This window comes from Rhinatrema bivittatum, chromosome 1 (assembly GCF_901001135.1).
Source record: "Rhinatrema bivittatum chromosome 1, aRhiBiv1.1, whole genome shotgun sequence".
Classification (NCBI taxonomy): domain Eukaryota; kingdom Metazoa; phylum Chordata; class Amphibia; order Gymnophiona; family Rhinatrematidae; genus Rhinatrema; species Rhinatrema bivittatum.
Genome location: NC_042615.1, coordinates 258,148,665 through 258,171,386, shown reverse-complemented (window position 1 = coordinate 258,171,386; position 22,722 = coordinate 258,148,665). Strand labels below are relative to the sequence as shown.

Below are 22,722 nucleotides of genomic sequence, written 5' to 3'. Positions count from 1 at the left end.
ATGAGGAACTAATCTTGGGCATGCACAGATGATGCAGCAGCAATGCTGATGGCCCAGGCTCATACTCACCCTTCTCTCTCAAGAAGACTGCACTGCCAGAGCTCAGAAGCAAGAGGAGAGTCTATGTCATCCAGGATACTAAGAGTCCTTTATAGACTAGTTAGGAGTGTGGGGAGTTTGAGTTCTCCTCCCCACAGGAACAATCTGGTCCTATGTCAGGCCGCACAGCATAAGGCCTGCCATGCAACCAGCAGACAGCTTAAATAAGAGAAAAATATACTGTAAGGTAAGGGTATGAAAAAGGCTCTGTAAAAAAAAAAAAAAAAAAAAAAACTGCTGCAGCTCCAGAAAAAAATCACAGTAAGAGCTGCGAGACATCCAGCAAAACCGAATACTGTGACCACACAGTTCCACGGAAAAAAAGAGGGACCAAGGGGCTCTGCCTACCGGGCAGGGAAATAACTACAGCTGAGGACACAGAGGCATGGATTAAGAGCTTCTCAATCGTTTTATTCCTGAGGCATCTTGATGGCTATACCCTGGTTCTACCAGGATAGCTGTCTTGTAGGTACAGTGTCAGGACAAGGGCATCAACCCAAGGTATCCAAGAAAGCAGTTATCTGACCTCTCCTGACAGAGGATAGAACTTGTTCAAGGCTTCTACACCCTTAAGAACCCCTTCAAAATTCCATTCAGACACCACCATGTTCTTCACCTCTTTATGGAGAAGAAAGGTTTTCAGCAGTTTATAAAGTTCCAGCAGGCTAGGTTCTTCAACCTTAGGGCCTATTTACTAAGCATTTTTCCCCTAGAGACACAAAATAGGAAAAAACATTTAGTAAACAGGCCTTTTAGGCTGACATTTAAAGGGCCATTACCATGTGAGATATTGAGAATGCTAACTTATCCTTTTAGAACAACCGAGAAATCATTTCCCTTTACTCCATCAAGCACAAAGTATTGTCTGACCTTATCTCTTCCTCTGCCCCAAGTTTGAAGGAGAACTCAGGGAAGATATCCCTTCCCCCCAAAGTAGTGCTGAAAACCTCCCTAGCTAACCTGGGGCATTTAGGAGCAGAACCTACACAATGTGGGGCAGACAAGGATAGCTTCTACAGCTGAGGTCTGAGGCTCCTCCTCCACCAACCCTTTGCATAGCCAAGAATGTTGGGTGAAGAAATCTGAAGAAAAGTGAAGCTGTCAGAGAGAAGGAGGAGAAGAAAAAGAAATCCTGCTAGCTTCAGGGACTGTTTCCCCCCTTTGGGGCCTCCCCAGCCAAAAATTAGATTTGAATGGTGCTGAAGTCAGGCACAAGCTTCATTAAGGTGCCAAGGTAACCACCATTTTTGACAAAACATGGCCTTCTTGATCAATGGGAGTAAGAGAGCTGCTGCCATCTGGCCAGACTCCGGAACTAGGATCCAGGAAAGAGAGGGACAGGGTTTCAAATCTTAAGTTCTTCTCCCCCAATTCCCTCCCCAACCAGAAATGAATCGCTACCTCCACATTTGGGGCAGTAAAAGCTGACCACACTGCAAATGTGCCAGCTCCTACAAGGCTCACATCCCTAGTCCCTCTCAGCCATCACCAAAATTAAACCCCCTATACCTGTGCAGCCCTCCAAGGCCTCCTGACCCCTGCAGACAGCCCTCATATTGCTAGCCAAAATGCTGAAACGGTTCTCCTGCTGCTACTTTTTTTTCTTGCTCCCCCCCCCCCCAAAGCTTTAGGGACAGGGAAAATATTAGAGGAAGAGTGAGAGCACATGCATCAAGTAGGGGTGGGGGGTATCTAACTCAGAAGAATACGCCTGGAAAACCCAGTGCCCTCCTGAACTCAACCAGGCCAAGACGACCTGGAAGCAAAACTGGGCTCCCTCGGCCAGATAGACTAGAACCCTGGCCCAAAAGTGCTCAACCAGGGATTAGGACCATCAAGCTAAAGCCTCAAGAGCTGCCTGAGCTCAATTGAGGGAGAAAGGAAACACAGACTTAGGAGCAGAGTGCAAAGGAAGCTGCACCAGGTGAAGTTTGAGTTAGAATCCTGCTGCACTAGTCCAAACACCACCATCTGATGTAGAAACAGAATAATGGCCTTTGCCCAAGCTGCACTGTCCTATAAACCAGGTAATGATGTAATTGGAAAAAGTATGTCTTCAGCCTCTCTGCTAGTAGATAGTATAAACTCACACCGCTGGATTAGTCTCTCATGATAAAGAAAAGGACTTATCTGTTTCAACAAGGAAGCTTGCCACAATACTCTGATACTATTTTTCGAAGTATGGCTTATTTTAAAAGAATTTTTAAAATAAATGCAGTTTAACAAATGTCTCCACTTGGAAATAAAAATCATATTGAGAAGTTACAACTCACAGTTGGCACTCATCGCCTTTTATCCCCTTGGTGGTACAGAAACACTTGCCAGTGTTTGTGTTGCAGATAGATGCATGGCCATTACACTTACAGGCTGCAGAGAAGAAAAAGAGCAGCTCCAGTTATTTGTAAAGAAACTCATAATAGTTTAAAAATAAAACAGAAATGCAAGTTCTCAGTAAATAACTACTATTCACTATTGAAACATTTACAAAATATTAAAGTTAGAAACTTACATGCATTGATTCAAACTTACATAAAACAGAAATAAGTAAAATTAAACACATGTCATGTAAACAGAGAAAACAGCCTGGAACTATTTCTGTATGTAAACTTTTTATAAATGCTAACTTTCTAACAAATGTACACTTACAGATTTGAAATAATTTCCTCTGCAAAGAAATAAGCAATCTTAATATGGCATTACTACCTTAAGCTCTAAAATATTTATTTTATTTAGATTTTTATATTCTGTTTTTCGGCGCTTCAAAGTGTACATCAAAGCAGATTACATTCAGGTACTATAGTTATTTCCCTATCCCCGCAGGATTTACAATCTAACATATAATACTGTTTTACTACACAAGTGAAAATTGTGAACACTTTAGAAATGCAACAACTATTAGCATGCATGGTTTCCTTTCTAAACTTCCTTATGGCTGCCTATGATTCTTACAAAAAAGAAGATTTCTTTAGAATGGCACTATTTCACTTACACTGACATGTTCCTCCATTGGTAGGATCTCCATAGTAACCAAATATGCATGTGTCACAGTTTTTGCCTGATGTCAGATTCTCACACTTTTCACAGATACTTTCATTGATGCATTTACTATGGCCATTGCACTGGCATGCTAAAAAAAGCAACAATAATCTTGATAAACTTCATTTAAAAAAAAAAAAATTGAGTTAAACATTTCAAGAACTGCAGCCTGACAAATTACAACCCCCCCCCCCCCCCCCCCCCCAAAAAACAGAAAAAACCCACATCCCCAGTCCCTCTGAGCCAAAGTTGGGGGGTATTCAAAAGCACAAATACATTTTACAGACTAGTAATTAAAACAAATTCTTTAAGCAGTTTCCCTTGAACTATGGGGGCAGTCATGCGTGGAACAGTGTCAGAACTACCACAAATGAAATGGGATCCGCTAGTTTATGCAGCAATGGTCAAATAGCCAGCAGAGAAGAATCAGATCAAGCAAGTATAACTTGCGAGTCTCTCGTCGATGCACTTGCTCCAGAAATATAAGCAGCATGAATGTCCAGATATGCCACCTCAGAAAACCTACTGTAGTGCACAGAAGACTAACACTCCTCAGGCCAGCTGGTACCAGAAATCTAGGGAAATAAAAGCTTATCTGCTAATTAGGCAAGCAGTTAAGGACTGCTTTGGATAATTTCTGAAATTATCAAGTACTGTGCTTATGGTGAAACTTGCTAACCAACCAGTGAGTAGCACAGAGTAATGCTGCAATCAAAGGTCACTAAACTGCAAGGATGAGGAGAATTACTCTATAAAATGCGTAAGTTACTCGATATTTTTCTAAAAAGAACAAGTTTATAAGGCAAGTAATAAAGACCAAATTAATCAGAAAGCATTAATAGACCAAAAAAACTGGAAAAATATATCTTCTGTATTAAGGCTATTCACAGCATTGTCATTCACAGCAAGTGGTGCCTTATGGCCATTTTCAGTAAAACACAGGGAAATAAGCATGGCCCATGGCACATAAATACAGGTAAAAAAATGTTGCAGAAATTCTAAGACTTGCGTTGTAAATGTGAGAGAATAAAGTCAACCTCATGATAATCAGGGGACAGAGGAGAGAAATAAAGTTTAAAAGAATGGAATTTTAGATACAAAAGTCAATCTTGCTTATTGGACTAAATCTTTGGTATTAGAAGCTTTTATTACATTACCTGGGCACTGGATAAATGACCAGTTATAATTATACTCCGCAGGGCACATGGTGAAATTAAGTACAGGCTCTGGGTAAGTTACTGCTGATGAAGTAGTCCTCATCTTTACTGGACCTCTGTACGAGCCCTCCAGGCACTCTCCTTTGCCTGTGTTGGTTGGATCTGTACACCACCCACAACCAGGCTGTTCAAAGCACTGACCACAGGTACGGTAACCAGAACAGTTTACAGCTATAAAATGAAATGGCAATCCGGGGGGGAAAAAAAACACAAAAATAGAAAAAAATAACTATTTTAAACAAATTATGTTAAATAATTCCTACATCTCTGCAAATACTATGTTACATAAACCGTATATCTATTCTAGCTACCAAAGAAAAACATGCAGAAGTTAAATGAAGCACATCCAGGCCTATTTTTCAGGAGGTACTTGCCAGTACTGAATACAACACCTTTTTCCTATACTTGCTAGAATTACCCTGTGGTCCATCAAAAAAACATGCATCTTGTGCCACCTCCACTCCCCTTCCCTGGGGTCCACTCTTCTGCATAGATGTAACAGCATACAGTGTGATTCTATGCAGCTAACACAATTCAAAGCAAATGGAGTTCAGAGAGGTTCTGGCAGGTTAGCTGAAGGACATATTTAATACAACTTTAGAGATAGGTGTGTCCTGTGGGACTGGAAAAAGGCCTATGTTCCTTTTCATAAAAGTGGTAACAGAAGAACTGCAGTATGGTTTATCTTACCTCACCAATGAGAAAATTAATTCAAGTTCTATTAGAAGAAATGACCGTGAACTATTTACAATCCAGAGGGTTGCAGGACCTGAGGCAGTATGGTTTTTACCAGATACAAATTGTGTAAAACAAATCTGATTGATTTCTTCAGTAGATTGTAGGTGTGTGCTGGATATGGTTTATTTTTTATTTCAGTAAAGTTTTTCATACCATTTTGCATAGGAGGCTCATTAACAAACTGAGCAGCCTGGGCAAGGGTCCTAAGGTGGTTGGACTGATTTGAAACTGGTTGAGCAAAAGACAGACGGTAATGATATATGGGAGAAAGGCGATTAGTAGAATGCCTCAGGGAATCTGTCCCGAGGTCCACTCTGTTCAATAGTGGTAGAGAAAGTGGTTCAACGTCACCCATAGTGTTTACCTTATACGGTTATTCAATATCTTTCAGGCCGATACAGTACAGTGCGCTCCGTAGCCTGCTATTGGACGTGCGTTTCCCTTACCCCTTATTCAGTAAGGGGAGGAAAACGCGCGACCAACCCGTGGCACCTAATAGGGCCATCAACATGCAAATGCATGTTGATGGTCCTATTAGGTATGCCCGCGCGATTCAGTAAGTAAAATGTGCAGCCAAGCCGCACATTTTACTTTAAGAATATTAAGTCGGAGGTCCCAAAGAGTAAAAAAAAGTTAAAAAAAAAAAAAATTTGAAGTCTGCCCACGGCTGTCGGGCTGAAAACCGGACGCTCAATTTTGCCGGCGTCCGGTTTCAGAGCCCGTAGCTGTCAGCGGGCTCGAGAACAGACGCCGGCAAAATTGAGCATCTGCTGTCAAACCCATTGACAGCCGCCGCTCCTGTCAAAAAGGAGGTGCTAGGGACGCGATAGTGTCCCTAGCGCCTCCTTTTCCCCGTTTCTACCATGCCGCCTAATTTGCATAGTGAATCGCGTGCACCGGCGAGGGGCCGGTGCGCACGCCGGGAAAGCGGGCATTCGTCCGCTCTCCCGCGGACTTTACTGTATCAGCCCGTTTGTGAGCAATGTTGCAGAGAAGTTACAAGAGGAAGTTTTCATTTTGCAGATGACACTAACTGCAACAGAGTAGAGGCCCTTGAGAGAACAGAGACTGAAAAGTAAACTAAGAAAGCTTGTGAAATGGTTAAATGCTTGGTAGTTATGATTCAACGCAAAGAAGCGCAGAGTCATCACATAGGGTGCAGAAATCTGAGGTGGCAACACACTTTGGGGGCTAAGAATCTGATGTGCACCAACCAGAAGAGAGAGAGGCCTCTGAGTGATAGTGTCCAGATTATGGAACTCAATGCTGGAAATCCTCTGTACGACAGAAATTAAAGGCTTTAAAAAAAATTAAAAACATGGCTTTTCAGAATGGAATATGAAATCACATGGGGTACAGAAATCAAGATAGGCAGTTTTCATTACAACCATTCATTAGAATAGCAATGTTTTTACTTTATGTATGTTTATTATTGTAAGCCAACTCAACCAAAAAAATAGAGAGGCAGTAACATAGAAACATAGAAATGACAGCAGAAGACGACCAAACAGCCCATCCAGTCTGCCCAACAAGTTTCACACTTTTTTTTTCTCTCATACTTATCTGTTACTCTTGGCTCTTAGTAACCTTTTGGTTCTATTTCCCTTCCACACCACCATTAATGTAGAGAGCAGTGCTGGAACTGCATCTAAGTGGAATATCTAGCTTAATTAGTTAAGAGGTAGTAACCGCCGCAATAAGCAAGCTACACCCATGCTTATTTGTTTACCCAGACTATGTAATTCAATCCTTGGCTGTATATAGATCCACTTTTCTTCATTCCCCCTGCTGTTGAAGCAGAGGGTTATACTGGATATGCATTGAAAGTGAAGTATCAGACTCTCTCCCCTGCCGTTGAAGCAGAGAGCTATAAATATTTGGAAATAAAATAAATATCAAGCAGGCAAAACAGTGAAATAGCATTCCTCAGGCTCTGGCCATCCAGTTGAAGAGCACAAGCAGCAGCATAAATAACAAGAAAAACAATAGGTAACAATGCCTCTGTACAAGTCGCTGGTAGGTCTTCATCTAGAATATCATGCTGTGTTCTGTTCTGGAGAATGAACCTCAAAGAATAGAGGCTAGAGGTGGTACACAGAAAGCTAACCAAAATGGTATGAGGTCTGTACCAAAAGCCATGAGATGCTACTTAAGGATCTAAATATGTATTCCCTAGAAGTCAGGAGAGACGGGGGAGGGGGAGGGGGAGGGATAATATTAGAGACATTTAACTAACACTAATGCACAAGAGCTAAACCTATTTTCTATGGAAAAGAAGTTGTAGAACTAGGGGTCATATAACACGACCCTCCAAGAGGATACACTCAGGAACATCAGAAACTAGTTTTCCCATGGAAGGCTCTCCCAGAATGGGTAGTGGAAATAAAAATGTTGAACTTCAAAAATGTATAGAATAAAAAGAATAAAGTTACTTAAAGGGATAACATATCTGGCTCTACAGCCCACAGAGGTGGGCTAATAATGTCCTACACAGAGATGCGGTTATCACCCTAGCAGCAGTGGTCTAACTATGTCGGGCCTCCAAGACAGCACTGAGATAACCCTGCAAGGAGCTACATTTACAACCCTACCAGGTTATGCTTCCAAGAGGGCACTGGAGTAATCTTTACTGTGTGCTGGTTATAACCCTAACAGCATTATACCATTCTAGATTCCTTCTTGAAAATGAAAATAATGGTTGATTTCTGATCCAAAGTTTCTCATTCAAGTAGGAAATCCAAGAGTACTCACGTGGACAATTGTTAGTTGTGTACCATTCCATGCATTGGCCAAACGGGAAAGAAGCTACATAGGCATTTGAGTCCACACATTGTTTCATGTTACTGCACCACATGCACTCTGAGCTACCACTGGTACATTCTCCACATTGCATCCTTGAGGCACAGGGTGTACGACATTGCTTGGCACTGTGGTTAGCTGGAAATAATTAACAAGAACAATCAAACTGTTTAACATTTGCTAGAAAGCATTTTTAAAATTTTAAATATCAAGTTGGTGTTTTTCTTCAATACAGAAGTAAACTTAGAGTACTTTTACATTCTTTTAGTTGCTTGTCATTCTTCTATTACTCTAGAAACAATCTATCTTGACAAATGATATCTTCAGGCTCTAAAAGCTCTAAGCCATTTACCATGCTTATATTTCTGACTGGAAGTTGATATATATTAGGTTACTTTTTATTGTATTTGTCCCAAAAATTATGATGTAATGATGTATATGAATTTTCCAGCCAATAAAATCATTTCTGCAAATAGAGATTTATTTGGTTCTAATGCTCACAACTACTAGGAGTCCAAAATTTTAGCCGGGTCCAATAAGATTTAGAATTACCTTTTCTAACCATATGCAACTTTCCCAAAAGATCTCACATTATAAAGCATTTATATTATTTTTAAATTAAACACGGTCAGCAAACTTCCAAAACTAGATTTCAGGACCAATATTTATAACACAGATCAATACAGTTCAACATCTACTCCTCTCTCCCCTACCCTCAGTGCTTCTTCATAATCTGGAAAAGCCTGGAGATTGTGAACATGAGGGTATTTTTTTGCAGATCAAACATACTTCATTTTAAAATGCAACACACTGTATTATTGCCTTCCCCTAGTCTAATCATACCCCAGGAACGCCGCCACAAAAACGTGGGTAAATCTAGGCATAAGATAAAGCAATGTGCCTACTTTTATCCCATATAGGTTGGGCAATTTTCAAATAGTCTTTTCTCGAGTAAATAAGTTTTTACAGGTAAAACAGCATTAACATGCAGAAATGGGATCCTTGAAAGCTGTCCACCATCAACAGGAGTAGATCAATGTACCAAATTTTATCCACATTGTTTGGAGAAATTCCCACAAGAGGTAAGTTGAAGGAGGCAACAAAACACACATTTTCAAAATCATGAATACTACTTTGGAAGGACAATGTGCTCAAAAACAGGTGCAAATCTCTGCAGTTACTTGTTCCAGAGGCAATTTTCAAAGGAAAAGTTTATTCATACTTTCTCTTTGTTAATTAGTGCAATGCTCATGGACTTTTTCATAATGGCATTTAACCCTCTGTAGTCAATGCATGGCCGAAGAGACCCTGCAGGAGAAGAGGAGGATCTGATAAATCCCCGGACAAAGTTCTTGTGGATGTATTGGGTCATAGCTTCTGACTCTGGCAAGTCCAGAGTGGAGGAGTAGCCTAGTGGTTAGAGCAGTGGGCTATGAACCAGGAAAGCAGGGTTCGAGTCCTGCTGTCGCTCCTTGTGAAATTGGGCAAGTCATTTTACCCTCCATTACCTCAGGTACAAACTTACAGGCCTATCCTGTAAAGTGCGGCCGCGTTTACCCTGCTCCTAAGCCGTTTTTAACTTCGTTTTCGGCCGCGTTAGCCCTTCCTGCGATCCCGAATCCCCTTTAACCTACTCCTACCGCGTCCTAAATTCCCTGGGCAACCCCTTCCGCCCGCGGCATGTATATTGCATGCAAACGAGCGAATTAGCGCGATATTGCATGCAAACGAGCGAATTAGCTATTCACCTGCAATCCCGTAACCCGCGCCCCGACTATCGCTACCTTTCCCTGCCGTTTTGTCGCGCGTTTAACCTGGAAACTTACCGCCTACCCTGACCCAGGCGGTAGAGGCATGGGTAAGGGTAGGTGGAAAGCTTTCCCCCAGCCCCCGCTCGCCTACCCCGGCCGCGATCATGGGTGCCAGTCTCCGTGGCAGCCCCAGTCCTCTCCCCTGCTCCCGAAGCCAAAAAAAAAAAAAAAAGCGTAAAAAACGTTGCAGCCCCCCTCCGATGTCCGGACTGGGGCTGCCACGGAGACTGCAACGGCAAAGCGACATTTCAGTGTCCCCCCTCCTCTCGGAGCAGGGCGCGAAAAGCCGCCTTGCTCCGGGAGGAGGGGGGACACTGACAGCGGCGAAGCAACGACGAAGAAAGCGGCGAAGCGACTTTTCAGTGTCCCCCCTCCTCTCGGAGCAGGGCGCGAAAAGCCGCCTTGCTCCGGGAGGAGGGGGGACACTAGCAACGATGAAGCAACTTACTTTTCTGAAGCCATCATCAGGAACACATGCGATCGTAGCTCCTCCCGATGAAGACAAAGATGGCCGCCTGCACGGGGAAAGCGTGCAATTGGCCGCTCAAGACGTGATGTCGTGACGTCACGTCTTCAGCGGCCAATTGTACGCTTTCCCCTTGCAGGCGGCCATCTTGTTGGGAGGAGCTACGGGAGCCAGATCGTGTTCCTGCTGATGGCTGCAAAAAAGATAAGTTTTGCCGGCGTCCAAAAGCGACTTACTTTTGGGATCTTGACAGATCCCAAAAGTAAGTCGCTTTTGAAAAAAAACAAAATTTGCTCCCCTTTTTTTTTTTGCTTCCCCGCTGTCACCTCTTCTCCCCCCTCCCGGAGCAGGGCACGAAAGCAGCCTTGCTCCGGGAGGAGGGAGAACAGACTGACAGCGGTCCGGTCGGGTCCGGGTTGGGGGTCCGGGTCGGGTCCGGGCTGGGGGAAAGCTTCGCCGCTGTCATCTCTCTCCCCTCCTCCCGAAGCAGGCCTTGCTCCGGGAGGGGGGGAGAAGCGCTGTCGGGTCAGATCAGATGGAAAAGTAAGTTGCTTCGCCACTGTCATCTCTCTCTCCACCTCCCGGAGCAAGGCCTGCTTCGGGAGGAGAGGAGAGAGATGACAGCGGCGAAGCAACTTATTTTTGCATCCGATCGGACCAGACTTCCTGGTATCTGTCATTTCAAATGACATTTGAAATGACAGATACCAGCGTGGCAGGAAGCCTTAGGCCCGCGCACCCAGGATCCTGTATAGGCACTCTATCCAGTATCCTGGTTGCGCGGGACTAAGGCTTTTCGGACGCGGCTTACATTTACATATAATTAGGCTTCAGGATCGAGCGGTAGGTGAGCTGCACTGTGCGGGCGGTAACCGCGGGTGCCGTAGGCACTAACGCAGCTCTTCCTACCGCTCGGTACTGGATCACCCTGTTAGATTGTAAGCCCTCTGGGGATAGGGAAATACCTACATTACCTGAATGTAATCCACTTTGAAGTGCTGAAAAAAGTGTGAAAAGTGGAACATAAATAAATAAAAATACACACAATTTTGAAAACTGCCACCTTAATCAGTTGAGTAGAATGGAACTAAATCATTTCACCAGAAGTAAGACCCGGTTGGCGAATATTAGGAAAATCATTAAGAACAAGGCATGCAAAGGACGAAAGGAAAATTTTATAGAAATTTTTTTTAACCTTAAATACCATGTATTACATGGCTTAAGTAAAGCAGAGCTGCTTAGTGTAATGGGTGTTCTCCGTGGTCACCGGGCTAAACCAATCATACAAATGGGTGATGTCACCTGATGGCACCGTTACAGACATGCCCCCTCCAAGCTCAGAAAGAAGAAAAGAAGAAAAAAAAATGTTGCATGTGCAACAGCTCTCACTCAGCTGCCTCCATATAAGCCTCTTCAGTCCCTTCCTTGGCTAAGATTCAACTACAGGGAAGAAAGGAGAGATTGTGTGGCTGGTTTGTTCCACATATCATGGTGAATATTTGTTACAGATAAACTCTGCTTTCTCTGTGGACAAGAAGGATAAACATAGCCATACAGGCAGAGACTCCCAAGCTGAGAGTTGTGAAATGGAATTAAGAAGAATTCTGTATTTTTTTTTTTTTTGGCCACCTGTAGGAGAGGAAGGAGTGGAAAGTTGATGTTAAACAAAATTATATATATATATTTTTTTTTTTTTAAGCAAACTTGATCAAAAATATCGTCCCTACGAATGTTTTCTTCAAGACAGTAGTGCTTGATAAAGATACATATTGATAATTAAATTGCTGCTCTGCATATATATCTTGCACTGAGACAGAATGTAGATGTGCCACTGAAATTGAAATGGCCCTTACTTGAGCTTTTACTTTAGTAGTCAGATATTTTCCAGCTTTTGCTAACACAAAGAAATTCAGTGTAAAAGTCATAACAAGGTTTGTTTCTTTACTGCCAATCTGCATCCGTGGTTAGGACAATTTGAGTGGGGAGACTGAAACGAGAACCCCTGTTCCAGATTGGAAAGTACATACTACCAGGACAATGAGTCCTAGAGAGACAGGATAACTAAGATACAATCCTGAAGGCTCCAAGTGGTCAGGTGCCAGTGTGACCTCAGGGACCATCGAGCTTTGCACATATGTAAATATGCCAAGGGAGTAACATGAAATGGTTGCAGCCATATAGCTCAACAGCCTCAATGTGTGCCAGACTGACATCTGCTGGCTCTGTTGAATCTCTGCCACAATGGTTGCTATGTCGTTGGCCCTCTGGTGAGGCAGAAAGGACTTGGCCTGAGCTGTGGCTAGCAGGATTCCTATGAAGTCCAATGGAGGTGACGGGCTGTGATGGGACTTTGGGTAGTTGAGAATAAACCCAGTGACTCCATCACCCAAATGGTCAAGCGCATGGCCTTGACGGCCCTTGCCTGAGACATGCTCGTGTCCAGCCAATCGTCCAGATATGGTAAGACAAGCATTCCCAGTCTGCGGAGTTGTGCCACTATCATGGCCAGGCACTTTGTGAAGGCCCGAGGAGCAGAATCAAGCCTGAACGGCAATACTAGGTACAGAAAGTGCTGGGTTTCCACCACAAATCGGAGATTCTTCCTGTGACTGGGGAAGATCTCGATATGGGTGTATGCGTCCATTGGGTTGAGGGAGCACAGCTAGTTCCCTTTATGCAAAAGAAGGGATGAAGGTGCCCAGGAAAACCATCTTGAACTTTTCTCTTTTTAGAAGCGACTGCCGTGTCATGGAGGACCTATCCACTACCGATGTGTACTTACAGCCTGGATTGGCCACTGTTGGAAACAGAATGCTGGGCTTGATGAACCCTTGGTGTGACCCAATATGGCATGTTTTTATGCTCTTTTACCTTAAGCTCTAAGGGCCCATGGAGACATCCACTTGCATGCAGAACTATTAGCCATATCATGCATGGGTTCCAATCATCATACAGGCATATACAGAAAAACACGCAAGAGAGCCGGCGAGCGCCTGCTCTCCCGACGCGCGCACAGACCATTCTTCTGGGCGCGCGATTCAGAAAGCCCAGGTATGTAAATTAGGACCCGTGGTAGAAGGAGGTGCTAGAGACACTAGCGCGTCCCTAGTGCCTCCTTTTTGACAGAAGCGGCAGCTGTCAGCAGGTTTGACAGCCGGTCAATTTTACTAGTGTCGGTTCTTGAACCCGCTGACAGCCACGGGTTCGGAAAATGGATGCCGGCTAAATTGAGCATCCGTCTTCCAACCCGCTGGTTGCAGGCAGATTTTAAATTTTTGATTTTTTTTTTTTTTTTTTTTTTTTTTTTAATTTTAGGGCCTCCAGACTTAATATCGCTATGATATTAAGTCTGAGTGTGTACAGAAAAGCAGTTTTCTGCTTTTCTGTACACACTCAGACTTAATATCTGAAAGTATTTCTGAAAGTAACATGTGCAGCTTGGGAATAATTAATAGGTCCATTAATATACATTTGCAAGTTGCGGGCGCTATTAGTTTCGGGGGGGTTGTCCGCACGTATTCTACATGCTATTACCCCTTACTGTATAAGGGGTAAAATAGCGTGTCGAAAATGCGTGGCCAAATGCGGGCTAACACTGCACTCCGCCGGAGTGCACTTTACTGTATCGGCCTGTAAGGTAGATATGATGAAGATTCAGGCAAGACATTTAATGCTTGCATTTAGTACATAAATTAAATTTTTTACCTGACCTGGATCTTCTCTCAGACATAGCAAAAAGCAAAATTGCTTACCTTGTAATAGGTGTTATCCCAGGACAGCAGGATGTAGTCCTCACATATGGGTGACGTCACTGAACGGAGCCCAGGCGGGAAAGCTTTCTGTCAAAGTTTCTAGAAACTTTTGACTGGCCCTGTGAGGCCACTGAGCATGCCCAGCATGCTATGATATTCTCTGCCACAGGTGTCTCTCTTCAGTCTGGTATATAGCATAAAGCGTTAGCAAAAATAAAATAATAAAGGTATGAGGCCCAACTCCGCGGGGTGGCGGGTGGGTTCTGTGAGGACTACATCCTGCTGTCCTGGGATAACACCTATTACAAGGTAAGCAATTTTGCTTTATCCCAGGACAAGCAGGATGCTAGTCCTCACATATGGGTGAATAGCAAGCTAGAGGCTGAGTCATGTTGTATTGAGGCAACAGTGAAGTATTGTTGTTGAATGAGTCAGCCGAAGATCCCGGAACATTGGATGTGGGAGGAGTTGGGGTTAAACTGGAAACAAGTTCTTTAAGACAGAATCTTGTCTTCCTTGTCTAAGCAGTAGTGAGCTGCAAAGGTGTGACGAGAACTCCATGTTGCTGCTTTGCATTTGTCTGAGATTGGCACTGAACGATAGTGTGCTACTGAAGTTGACATTGTTCTTACTGAATGTGCCTTTACTCGCCCTTGAAGAGGAAGGCCTGCTTGTTCATAGCAGAACTCTATACAGTCTGCTATCCAATTGGATAAGGTATGTTTACCGACTGCTTTACCTGGCTTGTTTGGATCGTAAGAAACAAAAAGTTGAGTGGATTTCCTGTGGGCTGCAGTACGGTTTAGATAGAAAGCAAGTATACGCTTACAGTCCAGGGTGTGCAATGCTGTTTCCCCTGGATGAGAATGAGGCCTTGGAAAAAATGTGGGTAAAATTATGGATTGGTTCAAGTGGAATTCCGTAACTACTTTGGGAAGGAATTTTGGATGTGTACGGAGAACCACCCTGTCATGTAAGAACCTTGTATAAGGTTCGTAATGTGACAAGTGCTTGTAACTCACCATAGCCATTACTTCAGCTAGAAGGCTAGCTGAAGTAATGGCTATGAGGAAGATAGTCTTCCATGTGAGAAATTTAAGATCACAAGAGTCGATGGGTTCGAAAGGAGAGCGCATGAGTCTTGTTAGTACCAAATTCAGGTCCCAGCTTGGGACAGGTTTTCGAATTGGTGGTTTAAGGTGAATTAAACCTCTCATAAATCTACTTATGAGAGGTTGTGTAGATATAGGTGTATCTACTATCTTATTATGGTAAGCAGAGATTGCACTTAAATTTATTTTATTTATTTATTTTTTGGTTTTTTTATACCGATCTTCCTACATTAGATGCAAATCAAACCGGTTTACAAAGAACAAAAACTTGCCTGACGGCATTACATGGAACAATGAAACATTTAAGCAATTTTAAGTAACAGTCAGAGAGGAAAAACTAAGTATACAATTTAATTACATAGTAATCATAAGAACCATAAAAATAAGAATAAAGGAAAAGTCAAAAGCCTGAGGGACTCTTCAGAGGGATCCTGAAAAAATGAGAGACACTAATAACAGATCAAACCATATAAGAGAGAGAAATAAACAAAGAAGTGTAGTGAGAGATGTATAGAAGGTTTTAAACTAACCAGAGGGTTCTGGAAAAGCAAGCTTGAATAACCAAGTTTAAGTTTTTTCTTAAAGGAGATTGGGCAAGTCTCTTGTCGGAGGTCAGGAGGGAGAGTGTTCCAGTTAGAGGGACCAGCGATAGAAAAGGCCCTTTTTCTTAGAGATGTTTTTGCTTGAGGTATGCTCTTCTCAAAGGTCTGTTGGAATATTTAGGGCGAACCTGGAAAGTGAGATCGAGTGGGGCCAGATTGTGTAGGTTTTTGTGCATGATGGTTAGCACTTTGTAGATAATTCTATATTTGATGGGGAGCCAGTGGAGGTGGTAAAGGATTGGAGTGATGTGATCCCTCTTATTTGTATTTGTCAAAATCCTGGCAGCTGAGTTCTGTAACATCTGTAATGGCTTTATAGTTACAGCAGGGAGTCCAAGCAACAAAGAGTTACAGTAATCGATTTTAGTGAGTAAGATTGATTGAAGAACCAAACGGAAATCATAGAAGTGTAGAAGGGGTTTAAGTTTTTTAAGGACTTGTAATTTGAAAAAGCATTCTTTAGTAGTATTAACAAATCTTTTAAAGTTGAACTGGTTGTCCAAGAGGGTGCCTAAATCTCTTACGTACGAAGAAATTTTGAAGTTATCAAGAATTGTTGAGGGAAAGGTAGGAAGAGAGTGGATATCAACCTGAGGTTGAGCATTAGGGAGAAAGGTTGTTTCTCTACTAAAGAAATTTGCATCATGAGAGATGATTAGGAATTCCGTCTTGTCTTTGTTGATGACTAGGTTAATCTTAAAGAGGAGAGAGCTGATTTCCTGGAAGCAACTGTCCCAAAAGAAGATGGTTTTTTGTAAAGACTCCTTGATGGGGATGATAATTTGGATATCATCCGCATATATGTAATGCTTGATTTTCATCTTGGTGAGGAGGAGGCAGAGAGGAAGTAGATAAATGTTGAAGAGGGTTGGTGAAAGGGCAGAGCCTTGTGGAACACCCAATTTGGAACTGATTGTATGTGATTGATTATTATTGATTTTCACCTTGAACGATCTATTATGAAGGAAGGAACGGAACCAGTCCAAGGCAGAGCCCGATATGCCAATATCCATGAGTCTGTCAAGCAGAATTGAATGGTTGACTGTATCAAAGGCAGCCGAAAGATCAAGTAGAATCAGGAGGTGTGATTGTTTTTTGTCCATGTTCACAATGATGGAATCGTACTCTTACAGATGAAGTCTGTAGACCAGATTCCGAAAGATGGTATAAGTAGTCTAGTAGAGAAGTTGTGGGGCAAGTGAAAGGATTTATATCCTTTGCTGAGCACCACAAAGTGAATCTCTTCCATTTAGAAGAATAGTTTTTTCGTGTGGAAGGTTTACGTGAAGCTATAAGCACTTGAGATATGAGATGAAAGATATGAGATGAAAGATTGAGTGGTTGTAAAATCAAGCTTTCAACATCCATGCTGTCAGGGACAGGGACTGAAGGTTGGGATGTCTCAACCGACCCTGATCTTGAGTAATGAGAGTGGGAGCTACTCCTAGACGAATTGGATCTCTGACAGAGGTCCAGCAGTGTGGGGAACCATACTTGTCGAGGCCAATACGGGGCTATGAGAATCATGGCCCCCCTGTCCTGTTGTAACTTCACTAGAGTATTGGTTATGAGCGGTATTGGAGGATACGTGTATAGCAGGCCTGAGTTCCAAGGGCGAGCAAAGGCGTCCTTGGCTGGCTGGTTCTTCTGTATGTGTAAAGAACAGAAGTTGTCCACTTTATGATTCAGATGTGATGCAAAGAGGTCTATGGTTGGTTGACCCCAACGTTGAAATATCCTGGTTGCTACTGCAGGATCCAGGGACCATTCGTGTGGTTGGAATTGACGACTGAGTCGGTCCGCCACTACATTGTGAATGCCTGCCAGATAAGTGGCTCATAGGGACATTGAGTGATGCAAGGCCCAGCCCCAAATCTGTGCTGCTTCTTGACAAAGGAGATAGGAGCCCGTACCTCCTTGTTTGTTGATGTACCACATGGCTACTGTGTTGTCTGTCTGAATGAGAACAGTCTTGTGTGAAAGGCAGTCCTGGAACGCATGTAGTGCATAACGTATAGCTCGGAGCTCCAGAAAATTGATTTGATATGTTGCTTCGAGTTTTGTCCAAGTCCCTTGTGTGTGGAGATTGTCTACATGAGCTCCCCATCCCAAGGTGGATGCATCCGTAGTTAAAGTAATCTGTGGTACTGGTTGTTGGAAAGGTAGGCCTTTGCACAGGTTGTTCATGTTGGTCCACCAAAGTAGAGATGATCTTAGTTGGTGGGTCACTTGAATTGGATAGTGTAATGGTTGAATGGCTTGGATCCATTGTGACCTTAGAGTCCATTGAGTTATTCTCATGGCTAGCCTTGCCATAGGAGTAACATGAACGGTTGATGCCATGTGACCTAGCAGAATCAGAAACTGATGAGCTGTGGTTTGTGTCCGTAAGGAAATGGACCTTGCTAACTGAATGAGGGTCTCTGCTCGTTCTATAGGTAGAATGGCTTTTGCTTGGTTTGTGTTCAAATCTGCTCCTATGAATTGAAGCAGATGAGTTGGAGTTAGATGGGATTTTTGATAATTGATGAGAAATCCCAGGGAGTGAAGCAGAGCAATTGTTCGGTTGAGAGAAGTTATTGCTCCTTGTTGAGATGGACTCTTTACGAGCCAGTCGTCTAGATATGGGAAGACATGGACACCTTCTTTGTGTAAGTGTCCTGCTATTACTGCTAGACATTTGGTGAAGACTCTGGGAGCAGATGCCAGTCCAAATGGGAGAACTCTGTATTGGTAATGTTGAAGGCCCACTGTGAAGCACAGGTATTTGCGATGAGGAGGGTATATTGGAATGTGAGCATAAGTATCTTGAAGAACCAGAGAACAAAGCCAATCCTTTGCCTGAAGAAGTGGAAGCATGGTGCGTAGAGAAACCATCCTGAACTTTTCTTTCTCTAGAAATTTGTTGAGATTTCTGATGTCTAGGATGGGATGTAGGCCTCCGGTTTTCTTTGGAATGAGGAAATATTTGGAGTAGAATCCCCTGCCCTTCTGCGTCAGAGGCACTGGTTGAATGGCCTTGGATCTCAGAAGGGTGGATAATTCTGTTTGTAATTGATGAAGTTGAGTTTTGTTGTTGGCATGATGTTGGTGGAAATTCTGGAGGAATTGAAGTGAAATTTAGTTTGTAACCTCGGGCAACTATTGAAAGAACCCATTGATCTGAGGTTATGTTTTGCCAATTTTCGTGAAAAAGGGATATTCTGCCTCCCACTGGAAGGTTTGGTTTGGGATTGCAAGGTTGAATCTTTTCTCTGGTGTAATCCTCAAAAGCCTGTTGCAGGCCCTGTCTGTGCAGGTGGTTGTGGACGGGTAGGCCTGGATTGTCTGGCTTGAGAACGCTGAGTTGGCCTGGTGGATCTACCCCTATTTGTTGGTTGGTAGTACTTGCGTGGCCTGTAGTAAGAGCGTCTTACATCTCTTCGTGGAGGACGACGAGAAGGTTGACCAGCAGGTTCTTGTGGGGTTTGAGACAGTTGTTTTAGTGTCTCAGTGTGATCCTTGAGAGCTGTTGAACAGCTTCTTGAATTTTATCTCCAAAGAGATTGTCACCAAGACAGGGAAGGTCAACAAGCTTATCTTGAACCTCAAGCCTGAGGTCAGATGCCTTATTTATTTATTTATTAAAGGCTTTTATATACCGACTTTCTTGATACAAATCAAATCGGTTTACAATGAACTAAGCATAAAATATAATTAACCAATCAACAAGAGATACGGAGCATACAGTTACATTATAACAAGGATGCCTTAACTTGGAGCAAGAAATAAAGAAGGGGTGAACGGAAGAGTAAATAAATAAATAAAATAAATACTATATACAGAAGAGGGGGCAAGGAGGCCTTGAGCCAGGCCTACCGGCGAGCAGTGATTCCTGCTGCTGCTGTTCTTGAAGCAGTTTCGAAGTTATCATAAACTGCTCTCACTTCATGTTTCCCTGCTTCAAGACCTTTTGATATAATTGCTTGAGCGGGTTCTTGGAATTGAGTAGGTAAGGAAGTGATGAATTGTTCCATCTCTTTCCAGAGATTTCTTTGGTGTTGAGTTATATAGAGTTGATATGCAGAGATTTTAGTGCTCAGCATGGAACTCTGGTAGATCTTCTTACCCATTGTGTCCAGGAACCTGTGCTCCCTGCCTGGTGGGATGGAGGAGTATGGGCGCACACGTTTAGATTTCTTCTGTGCTGATTCCACAACGACAGACTGATGGGGCAATTGTTGTTTATGGTACCCAGGAGCTGGTTGAACTATGTAAGTGGTTTCTACTCTTTTGTTCACTGCAGGTATGGAAGCTGGGTGTTCCCAGATTCTTTTTTGAAGGTCCAGTAACACCTCATGTACAGGTATTGCTAGTACCTGTTTGGGTGGATCCACAAACTGTAATACTTCAAGAGTTTGTGCTCTGGTATCCTCCTCAGCAGCCAATTTAAATGGAATGGAATCAGACATAGTTTGTATGAAGGATGAGAAGGAAAGATCTTCTGGAGGTGACTTCTTTCTTCGGTCAGGAGAAGGATTGGACATGAACTCCTCTGAGGAAAATTGAGAGGGTTCATCATCCCAGGAGTCTTCTGATTCTTCTCTATAAGTTGTTTGAGTTGTTGGAGCTGGAGGGGCTTGCTGCCCTGAAGGTCCAGGTTGTGGATCATTGAGGAAAAAATCAGCAGATACCTGTCTTTTTGTGATAGGTGGTAATTTGTCGATGACTTTTTGGTATCTTTGTAGGAGGCGATGATAAAATGCCTCATCTTGCAACTCCTCTGGTGGAATCGGATGCGGCAGGGATGCTGTCGTTTGATTCGTTGATGGAATTTGAAAAATCATTGATGTAGATTGAGTCAGTAGCCTCGGTGTGGTAGTTATAGTACCCGTCGAGGATCTTGGGAGAAGAGACACTGTTGTCATCGGTGTTATCACCGGCATCGATGTTGTAGGCAGAAGCATCGGCATCGATACTGACGGTGAAGGTATCGGCATCGATGGCATAGCCATCGGCATTGATGTTGAAGACATCGGCATCGATATGGAGGGTATCGGCATCGACCCGGAGGTCGGCATCGACAGGCCTGTCGGTGGTTTTTAGACCGCTTCGGCATCGACTCGTCCTGGGACACCGATGCGGAGGATGATCAATGTCGATGGCGATGTTTGGTTTTGGATCGTTCTGTCGACTTTGTAGAGAGTACAGACGATTGAGAGGATGACCGGTCTCCTGATCCATTCGGACGCGGTTTTTTAAGTAAAACTTTCTTTGTTGCTCCAGCCGGAGACGACCTCGGTGCTTTTGAGGGAGAAGGAATTAGCTGAAGAGAAAATAGGTGTTCCATCTTCTCTTGCCTGGCCTTTCGTCCCTTGACTGTCATTTCTGCACATTTATTGCAGGAATTGACATCATGTTGTTCCCCGAGGCACATTACATACTCCGAATGGGGATCGGTGATAGACATATTTCGGTTGCAGACCGGGCATTTTTTGAAACCGGTCGCCATTTTTGATCGACGGCCGTCGATGAAATGAACGTGTGTGTGTGAGAAAAATTTTCAGCCGAAAATTATTAAACAGACAGTACTCACCAGCCGGCGAGGCAGAGACTTCCCCGTGACAGAGAATATTTAGAAAAAATGACTTTTCAGTCAAAAAAGAGATTCCCAACGGTAGGGCTATCGGTCCGCGGTGCGAACGGCAGCGCGGAAAAGTGAAGACTGAAGAGAGACACCTGTGGCAGAGAATATCATAGCATGCTCAGTGGCCTCACAGGACCAGTCAAAAGTTTCTAGAAACTTTGACAGAAAGCTTTCCCGCCTGGGCTCCGTTCAGTGACGTCACCCATATGTGAGGACTAGCATCCTGCTTGTCCTGGGATAATATAGACTACAAAAAATTCTAAGTACTTTTTCTTTTATTTTTTATTTTTTTTTTTTTTTTAACAAACTCAAAAGAAAAATAAGAAAAGTAAATGCTGAAGAAAAATAAAAAATTCTGCAGAAAAAAACGTCACAAGGACAGCAGCAGATAAGGAGCATGCAAAAATCACATCTTTCACTTCAGCAGAGAGACAGGGAACACACCGATTTTTTTTTAGACTTTCTGAGCTTGAAGAGGGCATGCCTTTGTCAGCAATGTAACAATGTCACCCACTTACGTGGATGCATTTGTCCTGCTTGTTAATGGCGAAAACTATTTACCAGAGAATATACAATGAGAATTATGCATGAAAAATTGACACTTTACAAATAATTTGCTATAAAAAACTTGACATCTCAGATAAACATTTTCTTCCAGTTCTTTCATTTTGTATTGTTCAAAATGGGGTGAACAGGCAGCAGTAAATCTACTGCATTGTCCTTTCACTCTTTACATTTGCCTTAACAGCATTAAAGAGAAGGAAGTGGAATGTCATCACAGAAGAATTGTGGCTATCAATACTTAGATCAGTTGCCATGACCAATATATTGTTCAACCGAGCACTAGATTAATCAACCGAGCACTGGATTAATCATGGAATCAATTATAATCCCATACTTAAATAGAAAAGGAAAGTGTTTCAGGCACCATTTATGAGCTTTGTGTTGGGTTACATTTTAAAAACAAGCATTTTTTTTTTTAATTTCTCTAACTGTATAACATATACCAATAATAATTTTCTGTTCTACTGATATTTTACATCCTGACTACTCTGGAATTCTTTACTTTTGCAGTTTCCTATTTTGGGCTTTTATCTGAATCAGAACCAACAATTACAAGAGTCAACTGAATGTTTACCTGGTTTTTCACAGATACTTCCATTTATCTGATGAATGCATGATGCTGCTTTTAGTCCCATATTGTTAGACTCCGCTATGTATCCACAAAACCCAGCATCACTGGGTTCCCCTGGTTGCCACTGGAGGAAATTGTTTGTAAATGGAGACATGTCTTCCCAACACCAGTAGGACACATTGATCTTCCGTAGGCCAATCCAAGGTGTCAAAGCTGTTTTGGGCTATAAATTAAAAAATAAAAATAAGTCAGCTTGGACAATAAAATCAGTTTTATTATTTCTATTCATTGTAACAGTGGTGTGATTTAATACATAACTCCATGCCAGA

The 22,722-nt window shown here is 42.8% G+C and overlaps 1 protein-coding gene across 3 annotated transcripts in view; it reads right to left on the bottom strand.

The window, feature by feature from the left end:
* ATRN (attractin) overlaps positions 1 to 22,722 on the bottom strand; it is a 504,108-nt gene that overhangs the window by 226,201 nt on the left and 255,185 nt on the right. For all 3 annotated transcript variants that reach the window (XM_029594059.1, XM_029594068.1, XM_029594051.1), the window contains exons 16-20: positions 22,397 to 22,616; positions 7,842 to 8,027; positions 4,293 to 4,523; positions 3,089 to 3,226; positions 2,373 to 2,466 (exon numbers count right to left, since the gene is read on the bottom strand). In XM_029594059.1, coding sequence (XP_029449919.1) covers positions 2,373 to 2,466; positions 3,089 to 3,226; positions 4,293 to 4,523; positions 7,842 to 8,027; positions 22,397 to 22,616 — 869 coding nt within the window. The remainder of the gene's footprint in view (positions 1 to 2,372; positions 2,467 to 3,088; positions 3,227 to 4,292; positions 4,524 to 7,841; positions 8,028 to 22,396; positions 22,617 to 22,722) is intronic.